The 10,203-nt window shown below is 35.0% G+C and overlaps 3 protein-coding genes across 4 annotated transcripts; 2 read left to right on the forward strand and 1 right to left on the reverse strand.

Annotated features, from left to right (window-relative positions):
- Positions 1-411: 411 nt before the first annotated feature.
- cd (cardinal) lies at positions 412-5,141 on the forward strand. 2 transcript variants are annotated; one of them, XM_069060556.1, is made up of 8 exons: positions 412-527; positions 680-836; positions 889-1,451; positions 2,092-2,640; positions 2,689-2,886; positions 2,935-3,239; positions 3,294-3,508; positions 4,689-5,141. In XM_069060556.1, exons 2-8 carry the CDS (start codon positions 703-705, stop codon positions 5,074-5,076), a joined length of 2,352 nt encoding a protein of 783 aa, XP_068916657.1. In that variant the 5' UTR covers positions 412-527; positions 680-702; the 3' UTR covers positions 5,077-5,141. The 2 variants fall into 2 exon arrangements, with proteins under 2 accessions (XP_068916657.1, XP_068916656.1); XM_069060555.1 differs by having other exon boundaries at positions 478-836.
- An 881-nt stretch (positions 5,142-6,022) lies between these two features.
- On the reverse strand, positions 6,023-7,941 carry LOC138139947 (dnaJ protein homolog 1-like). Its single transcript, XM_069060566.1, has 2 exons — positions 6,744-7,941; positions 6,023-6,655 (listed from the first exon to the last, which is right to left on the reverse strand). Exons 1-2 carry the CDS (start codon positions 7,554-7,556, stop codon positions 6,422-6,424), a joined length of 1,047 nt encoding a protein of 348 aa, XP_068916667.1. The 5' UTR covers positions 7,557-7,941; the 3' UTR covers positions 6,023-6,421.
- A 197-nt stretch (positions 7,942-8,138) lies between these two features.
- Positions 8,139-10,193, forward strand: LOC138139948 (synaptoporin-like). The gene is made up of 5 exons (XM_069060567.1): positions 8,139-8,274; positions 8,330-8,399; positions 8,555-8,839; positions 8,894-9,055; positions 9,138-10,193. The coding sequence occupies exons 2-5, from the start codon at positions 8,340-8,342 to the stop codon at positions 9,252-9,254; spliced, it is 624 nt and encodes a 207-aa protein (XP_068916668.1). The 5' UTR covers positions 8,139-8,274; positions 8,330-8,339; the 3' UTR covers positions 9,255-10,193.
- The last annotated feature ends 10 nt before the right edge of the window (positions 10,194-10,203 follow it).

The following is a 10,203-nucleotide window of genomic DNA, read 5'->3' on the forward strand; positions in this document are numbered from 1 at the left end:
AAATCTGGTGGGTTTCCGCATCCAAGAAGTTTGTTGCACACAGTTAAAAATATCTTGATCTTGAAAACTATTCCGTCAAAAATCACCCAGAAAGAACACTAAAAACCTAAAATTCAATTGACTTTCTACATTTGGAGACTTTTAGAATGTTTTCATTCATTTTTTATTTGTTGTATACGTACAATACAACCATAATAGCTTCGGTCCATAAATAATAGACATATAAGACCTGAAAGTCTTAGGTGTGGGACAGCCTGTATATATAAATCTTTCTATTTTTTTTATTTTTATTCTTCTGACGTGAAATATTGCTTCAGTATTCTCATTTTATTTAAAAAAAATTTCATGAGAGTTTGGTGTGACCCATATTACTATACAATGCAAAAAAACAAGATTTACGAGATTTATATTGTCAACATAGACTATTTACATGTAAAAAAATTGTCAAAGATAAGAGTGTTAAAAGTTTAAATAACGCGAAAATAACACATAGGGTTTCAATCACGCTTCATTGGCTTCAGTATCAGGTAACATCGTCGCATTTTCTATCGAAAGATCAGTCATGTTATATCTTGCATTCATTACACATTTTCAAGAGTTAGTGAGTGTATTTTAAGTATTTCTTCATATTTTTATGAATATTGATCCGCATTGGTAACTGGACGTTCGTGCTCTTTAGCAATATTTCTGATTTCTGAGAATATGTTCAAGCCAACAGAAAGGACGAGATTATTGTCAGGTGAAACGAAGCCACAATATGTTTTTGATACGAGCGTTGTTAAAGAGCGTCAAAGGCGTGTTAAACAATTCCAATGCTGCCTCTGCGTCATATTTGCGTAAGTTATTCGTCAACATAAAATTCCATTTTTTTTATTAAAAATTCTTCAGTTTCGCCTTACTGATCGGGTTTTTAGCCACCATAGCGTACACTATAAGCAGATCACATGATGAAATCAGTAACTCGACAAATCCAACGAATGAAACTTCAGAAATACAACTGATTTTTATTGATAAATCGTGGCCTCTTCCCGATGCACCTGTGGACACAAAAATATGCAACAACGAAACCGAATGGAATGAGGCCGTGGCTCAAGGAAAGCGAGCCTTACGTCTTAAGAATGAAATCGAGAAAAAAATTAAACCTTTACCCATCGACAGTCCTAGTTACAGGCATCAAAAAGTTGTTGCCACTTCACCAAAAGCGCTAATACTTGCGGAGTTGGGTTACGTGGAAGAGTTTGGGAGGCGATATTTTCCACAAAATGCTTCCAAAATTTGCAAGGAAAATAATACAAACACTGTCGAATATTGCACTCACACCATCAGAAGTTGTAGTTTTTATCAAAAATTTAGAAGTTACAATGGGAGTTGCAACAATCTACAACACCCACAAGAATTTGGAGTAGCGTATCGGCCATTTCGAAGATCTTTAGCACCAGATTATGCTGACGGTACAAATACAGGGTGTTTTTGAAAGTTGTACAGATATTTTAACCACGAGCTACTGGCTTCATGTAAAACTGGGAAAAAATATTTAAAACATTTTTCTAAATTGCTTTTAGTTTTCTACGTTGTCCTACAACCTCGTAGGTAAAATTTTGGCACATTTTAAAAATACACCCTGTATATCATGTTTTATAAAATGTACGCCTATGCGAAGTAACCTACAGGAAATATGCTTTAAAACAAGGAAACCGCATTGGTGTACGTTTTATAAAATATGATATACAGGGTGTATTTTTAAAATGTGCCGAAATTTTACCTACGAGGTTGTTTGACAACGTAGAAGACTAAAAGCAATTAAAAAAAATTGTAGCTCAAAAAATAAAAGAATGTCATTTTATTTTTTGACAGAATTTTTTAGATATTTTTTCCGAGTTCTACATGAAGCCGTAGCGCGTGATTAAAATATCTGTACAACTTTCAATAATACCCTGTATTTACAAATTTAGGTTCACAACAAAGCCTCAAAATTGTTATACAGTGTGTCGCACTTAAACAGTTTGATATTTTCGTCTGTAGGAGTATGCATTTGAATTACTGCAAATCCGTAGATCTTCGTATGTCTCGATTGTTATTTTACATTTTTAGGAATAAGTAAACCTCGGGTGGGTCAAGAAGGGAGACCACTACCTTCGGCTCGAACAGTTAGTTTGGAAGTTCACAGGCCTTACTACAAAGACGATGCGAAATTTTCCGTACTTTTAGCTGTTTGGGGTCAATTTGTGGATCATGACATGACAGCCACAGCTTTAAATCACGGGATTAATGGAACGTCAATTTCTTGTTGCCTCGACAATCAGACTGTCCACCCTGAATGTTTCCCCGTTGAATTAGATCCTTTCGACCCTTACATTCGCTACAACGTAACTTGCATGGAATTCGTAAGATCAGCCCCCGCACCGACTTGCTGCCTTGGACACAGAGAACAGATGAATCAAGCAACATCTTTTATTGATGGTTCCGTGATTTACAGCGTTGAGCCTGAAGTTGTTGCGACTTTGAGGAAGATGAAAAATGGAGAATTGTCAATGTACGTAACTGAAGACAACAGAACCTTGTTGCCTGTTTCAAAAGACTTAAACGACGGTTGTAATAGGGAAAAAGAGAACGAAAAGGGAAGGTATTGTTTCCTAACAGGTAAGACTGCAACACTCGAAGTAAATATTTGAAATGAATTGAATTTAGGCGACGCCCGAGCTAACGAGAATTTGCATCTAACCAGCATGCATTTAATTTGGGCTCGTCATCATAATTTTGTTGCAACGAAGTTAAAAGCGTTAAATAACGACTGGGACGACGAGAGACTTTTTCAAGAAACACGAAAAATCATCGGAGCACAGATGCAACACATTACTTATAACGAATTTTTGCCGGTCTTGTTGGGTATGTAGGTTTTTGCGTGAAATGGAGTTTTTACAACAGACACTTTAGGGAGGAATTTGATGGAACAATTTGATTTGTGCCCTCGAGATTCTGGATACTTTATGAAATACAACGACAGCATCGATCCATCTATAGCCAACAATTTTGCCACCGCAGCATTCCGCTTCGCCCACTCCATTATTCCGGGTTTAATGAAATTTTTGGCAAAAGATTCGTCTAGTCCTGAGTTTATTCAATTGCACAAGATGCTGTTCGATCCATTCAAATTGTATCAACCTGGAGAACTTGACAGAGCGTTGAGGGGCGCCATGGACACAACAATACAAGCAAATGATCCCTATTTCACCGATGAAGTATCAAGTGAAACCTAGATCGCGACGTTTTTTCACAAAGTCGTATGTTTGTAGCTTAAACAACACCTCTTTCAAGACAACTCTGACAAAAAGATGAATCTCTGTGGATTAGATTTGGTTTCGTTGAATATACAACGAGGTCGCGACCATGGATTAGTTGGCTACAACAGCTGGCGCGAGCATTGTGGATTAAAGAGAGTCTCCACGTTTAAACAGCTTCAGGGAGACATCGACGATGATTCACTCCAAAACATTCAGAGTGTCTACAGGTAATCACCAATCACCGTAATTAAAACTTCTCTCCAGTCTCACTAATTAATTTTTAAATCACTCATCTTCAAACAGTTTCAAGCTAGCAGAAATTCTTGATAAATTCTTTTTAATTAATTATGATATTAAAATCTTTTTCGAGTGTCATTTATCGTGACGTCATGATTGAAAAGGTTGTTATTTGACAGAAATGAGTAAGAATTTTTTTCACAATTGTGAACTTAAATCATTACGTACGGTTCAAAATACAGGTTATGCATTTATCTTTCATTCAGATAAGGTCATGCGCGATAAAAATAATTGTAAAATTGTAAACTTTGATTTAGGTCAGTCTTTCAAGCAGCTAATCGACGGGGAAATTTACTTGCGCTTAAAATAATTTGTCGTTTTCATTTGATTAATTATTAAGTTTACTGATCTATTTATAAGTACAACGGCGGACAAAAAATTTCGTCCACAAATGTCATTCCACTCACGTATGCTCTAAAGTAGCCTTTAGGAACGAATAACCTCACCTCACATTTTGACATGTGTCAATCAAATCGTGTCTATGTTCTTATGGGTGACAGTAATAAAATTCAAATTTTAATTTGCAAACGTCAATCATAATGACAATAAAGATTAAACTAGGTACACCCAATTTTTGTGAAATGACAGGAAAAGGGTGGACGCAATAGGAATATTCCGGCCAAAAAAGTGGGACATCAAATTTCTGTCAGTTTTGAAAAATTCGATGTAGTTCAAGCTTTATTGTCATTTTTTTGACACTATTCCAGCTGACAGCTTAAAAATTTATTTTATACTCCTATTTTCCTTTTCCAAATGCCCTTTTCTTTTGATAAAGGTAGATTTTGATTGGAATTTTGCATTAAATAAATATTCGTCAATGAATAATTGAAAGTAGGGTTAGAATCAGGTAAGGGAAGTCAAGACAATGACGTTTTTGCCCGCAATTGTACATATTTAAAATCCCACGCGTATAACATCATTATTAAGTCAGTTTAGGGCAAATAATGTGTTGTGTTGTTCTACAATTATTTTCCGAACTAATAAAACAAACAAACAGGATCTATAAATTTAATTGCCCACATCTTAACTAAAAATAGTTGACTCGAACAAATTAGCAATAATTATAAATAGTATATAAAAATCAGTCACGCATGTAAATATTTATTGCAGAAACGTTGAGGATATCGACCTGTACACCGGAGCTTTAAGCGAAAAGCCCATAAATGGAAGTATTTTAGGCCCCACCTTAACATGTTTGATTCTTGACCAGTTCATAAGGGTTAAATATGGTGATCGATTCTGGTACGAAAATCCGAACTCGTTTTCGATGCAACAGTTGGCTGAAATTCGCAAGTCTAGTTTAGCTAGAATTATTTGCGATAATTCGGACAATATTGAAAGCGTCCAGCCTTTAGTGATGGAAAAAATTAGAGATGACAATCAACTGGTCCCATGTAAAACTTTGCAGGAACCTAAATGGAGTCCTTGGAAGGAATCACTTCCACATATCCGCTTATCCGACGATACAATATCTGTTAAAACGAGTGGCAATCGTTGAAATTTACCACACATTTTGTATAGCTTGCACAAGTATTTAATTTAAATAAATGCACCACCTCCAAATTTGTTGTTTTTTTTTTGGTAATTCGTGTCGGGTCAGGTTGATATTGTGGTAAAATTTGTTTGACAACCATTTAAGGAAGTTTATATTGGTGTTTCGACTACGTCACGACTCGCCATCGCACACGTAATAAGTAATAATATGCATAATTCTCGGAGCGCTTCAAACTGAAAATGGTTCCCATAGAGTAAACAACTACGTAAAAGAGAAAGTAATATTTGTAGGTTTGCGAAGTATAAATCGCGCCGATACACAAACGAGTGTCAACTTCGAACGTCCTCGTCTACTAGTTGTTCACCAGGCCAGGCCTCCGAATCTCTCCTAAAATAGAGCGCCAAGAAAGATTTCTGACGTCACACGCAGGTGTACACCAACGCACTTTGGGTGGATGATGCCAAATGGCACAAGATGCAGTTGCTTTCACATTTTTACGTCGATTAAAAAGATAAGACTTTCACTGAATTGGTACTTATCGGTTTGATTTGAAAGAAATTCGTTCGGTTTTCGAGGGATGTTTCGAAAAGGCTCAAATCGCGGCGGTGATGCGTTAACGGCGACGACTTAAATTTTTTATTGCAAAAACTGCTCTGCAAATCTTTTAAACACCTATAAATCCTCAGTTACAATGTCTTTGACCCATTTTTAATATAGCGCGTTCGTGTGCAAGAATCTAAATATATTCCGTTAAATTGGGAATACTTTTCAATTGCATGAATATTGTGCTGCTGTTTTTGGAGGAGCGACATTTATTTTTTAAGAGCGTTTGGACTTAAATAACACATTGCTTTGTTTACACGACTTGGATGAAACGGCCTTGCATATATTTCGCTAAATATGGTATTACTAAACGCAATCCTTGATTCGAAAAAGGAAACGAAGTGTCTTTAAATAAGTCTCTTTATTACTCTTTAAGTTACAAAATAATTAGTTTCCAATATTTTTGCGCGTCTGTTACTTAGGAACAAAAAATTAAAAATTTTAAAAAAATAAATAATTTTGCAAGGCGGTCATTATTTTTTTTAAATATACATCATCAACTCGGTTCTATTAACTTATGTACAATAATACCTTTTGTTCATTATTTACAATTATGTAGATCTTGAGCACCGCAAGTCAGACTTAAATATACATATCCGACCGGCGTCTGTAAAATCTGCGATTTTCAAGTTATAATACATTTTAATAAGCATTATTTACATACATTTACCAGAGTATCTCAGCAACGCCTTTGTACTAAAACGTACAATACACATTAAATCCTTTTTCTCAAAGTACATATTTGTTAATTAGGAAGAGTATCATATAGTATGTCTTTCACCGGTTGTGAAAGTGTATCAGGAAATTTAATATCAAAATTAACTATTAAATCACCCCTACGTGTTGGTTCTTTTGGAAGAGGTAGGCCGTATCCTTGGATACGCCTGACAGTATTTGGTTTGATAACTTCAGAGGTGTAATGAAGAGGAATCTTTGTGGAAGACATAGTAGGAGCCTCAATTGTGCATCCACACAATGCCTGGAAAAAGAACAAAAATAGCACTTGTCTCCTTAATAGGTCAAGTCGGAATTAAAGCAAATAACATGGAATGAGGGTCCATCATCACCTGTTTGAGTGAGATTTTGGCGGTGTATCTGATATCGCTGCCTTCGCGTTTGAACAACGGATGCGGTTTATCCCTGATGATGAAAACAATATCAGCGGGAATTTTATTTCTTCCTTGATCACCTTCGCGTTGGAATGTAATTTTAGTGCCAGCTTTCCAACCTGGCTTCACATTAATAGTCAACACTTTATCTTCTTTTTTGGCAGTTCCATCTGACTGTAGCACTTTTCTGCTGATTTTCATTTTCTTGGTACAACCCTTGGTGATATCTTCCAATGAAACGTAAAGATCGTGCTCGATAGGCGGATCTTGGATTTTGTCTTTGTTCCTATTGGGGGTACCGTGAAAGTTGAAGGAGTGACTCCTGAAGGCTCCCCCTGGTCCGGATCTTGTAGGTCCCACGTTTAAAGAAGCAAACGGGTCATCCACGTCCATATCGTCGTCCGGGAAACCGAACATGCTGTGGTTGCCGCTGAAGAAGGCCTGAAAGGGGCTCGCGTTGCCGAAAAATTGTGCAAATGTTGCTCGAGGATCTCCATGATAAGTGTAACTGAAACTGGAGTTACCGAATCCGGAGTTCCCGGGAACTCCACCCTTCAAGCCTTCTTCGCCGTAATTATCGTAAATATCGCGCTTTTTCTTATCGGACAAGACCTCGTATGCTTCTGCCACTTCTTTAAATTTTTCTTCGGCCCCCGCGGTTTTGTTTTTATCGGGATGGTATTTCAGGGCTAATTTTCTGTATGCCTTTTTAATGTCGTCGTCGCTTGCACCTTTGCTCAAACCGAGAATTTTATAGTAATCTTTTCCCATTTTAATTTACTTATTATGTCACTGGTTTAAAAAACAATCACACGTTTACACTTATTTCGAATTTATTGTCACCTAACGAGTGTATATTTAAACTGAAACAACACGTACAACATCCGTCAGCTAAATGAGCTGCGATTTGGACTTGAAGCTGCTTATATTTAAAGGTTATAAATTTCTAAATTCGCGACTCCTCTGGAATATTCCGGAAGCATTTATAACATTGCCGTAACTTGCAATCTTAAAACTCACTAAATTATTTTATTATTTCAATTCATCCGTTCCCGTCACAAATTATATTAAAATCATAATTTACCTTGATTACTGTAATCAAATAAAATAAACCAGACTACTGCCAACACCCTTTTCGTAGGTTTTCAAAACTACAAAAAAACTTATCGACTACACCACTGGATAAAGCAATATCGGCGCGCATTTTAAAAATTTTATTATGAAAATTTATTTCGACCATCCACAAAATAATTGACTAAAGTACAAACGGTTTTTCAAAATAATTGAAACAAATATATCACGCCTTTTATTAACATTTTATTAACGAACAAAGATAACATTGCTGAAATAATTTTCGTTTTTAGGAACTTTTGTTTATACGTTGGTAGTAGATGATCAACAAACGGTGATAGTGTGATAATAGTAAGTTGCATAAATATTGAAGGGGAGCGGCGTCGACTATTACATTTATTGAAAACAATTAATTCCTGTAAGTAAATAAGAAATAACGTTTGTATTAATTTATTGATTGGAAAAATCGGCAGGAGTTACAAAATGGATTTCAATCTTTCGGCGTTTAGAGAACCTAGGGGGGTCATGAGAGTAATACATTTTGTAAGTATTCTGTTGTAAACATACAAATTATAATAATTGATGATGGTAATAAGCGTATATTAATCGCTGTACTATTGTTGTCTCTATGTTAAAAAAAATATTAGTTTAAAATTCTACAAGAGTTGGAAGAAGTAACATACGAGTATATTTTGCAGATATTTTCAATCTGTGCATTTGCAACAATATCAGGATATACTGGTTATGTATTATTCAAATGTAAAAATGAAACTGTGAAACAGGAATTTGAATATCCATTTCAACTGTATTACCCAAATATCAGTGTTTCTACTTGTACATATTCTATTATGGGAGACTACTCTTCGGATGCCAAATATTTTGTAGCCACTGGTGTTTTAGCAATGCTGTATTCTCTGGCAATTTCAGTTGTGTACATAAAATTTGATAACATGTATAAGAGCAATAATCAACTTCCATTAATTGTGAGTTAACCATTTGAATAAATGCAGTGAAATTAATATTGTTATACATTGCAGGATTTTATTATTACTGTTATTTTTGGGGTTTTGTGGCTTTCAAGCAGTGCTGCATGGGCTAATGGCCTGTCAGGTTTAAAAAGTGCCACAGAACCAATTGTTAAGCCAGATTGTAATTGTAATATTACAACCAGCAACTTCTCAACTTTAAATATATCAGTGGTAAGTGAAACCTATTAAAAATCTGAACTAGTTGTGACCGACCATAATTAGAGTATAGCAAATGTAGCCATTTTTGTTTTAGATTTTTGGTTTTTTGAATTTCTTCCTGTGGGCAGCAGATCTCTGGTTTTTGTACAAAGAAACCACATGGTTTCAAGGAAATCAGCCTCAAATTAGTAGTGAAAGTTTTGAAAAATAAGTGTTTGAATTTCATTGGGTTTTTTTTTTGACTAGTCAGTTATTTATGCACGATTATTCTAATTGAGTTGAAAAAATAGTTGACGGTTAGATAATATGAAGTATAATGGGATGTTAGCACAAGAAATGTTAAGGTACAAGCCACAGATATATTAGGTAATCTCAGCTCAGAAAAATTGAAACCAGACGGTCAAGTGTGTGCTCATGCGCACAACTAACGAAAATACGCCAACCTTCAATAATTTATATTTTAAATTATTTTAATTTTTTTTTGTACCTATACCTATAGTATAGTTTGTACCTATAGTCGGTGCAAACAAGAAGAAAGGACTTGTGCGCATGACAATAACATTTCTGTCGGTTTCAATTTAGCGTATTTCTCCACTGCGCACTCATGTAGTTCCACATTGTAGGTATGTGTATATCTGTGGTACCTACACCTTACTATGTTTATTTGTTGTCCATCCATTGTTTGATATTACTTAATTTCTATTAAAAATCCATCCTATAGGTATTGACCTAATTTTTTATATTGTTTTTTTATGAACTGACTAATAGATGTAGTGACATCTTTTTTTTTTTTGTTTAATTTTAACACGATGTTTTAAAAGCATAGTACGCCTTTAGTCATGTTATATATGAAATAGGTGGTAAGGTACTAGCTTGATGAAACTTGTTTTACCTTAATTCACCATAACAATAATTAAAGGTTATTGTAAAGTTGTAAATGTTGAACAATAACACATTATATTAAATACAGATTCAGGTGGACCTTTGTAGTCTCCGTTTAATTTTTTTAATTATAGTTGTCTCGAAGTACTTCAAATATGGCATTGCAATTGTTCATATCCACTGCCATATCTGTCAATGTAGGACGAAAATAGGCAAAAAGTGTTTCCATGTTTTTGTTTAATAAGTTTTAATATATTTTTTTACCTTACATTCAGACT

Source organism: Tenebrio molitor, chromosome X, assembly GCF_963966145.1.
Source record: "Tenebrio molitor chromosome X, icTenMoli1.1, whole genome shotgun sequence".
Taxonomy (NCBI): Eukaryota; Metazoa; Arthropoda; class Insecta; order Coleoptera; family Tenebrionidae; genus Tenebrio; species Tenebrio molitor.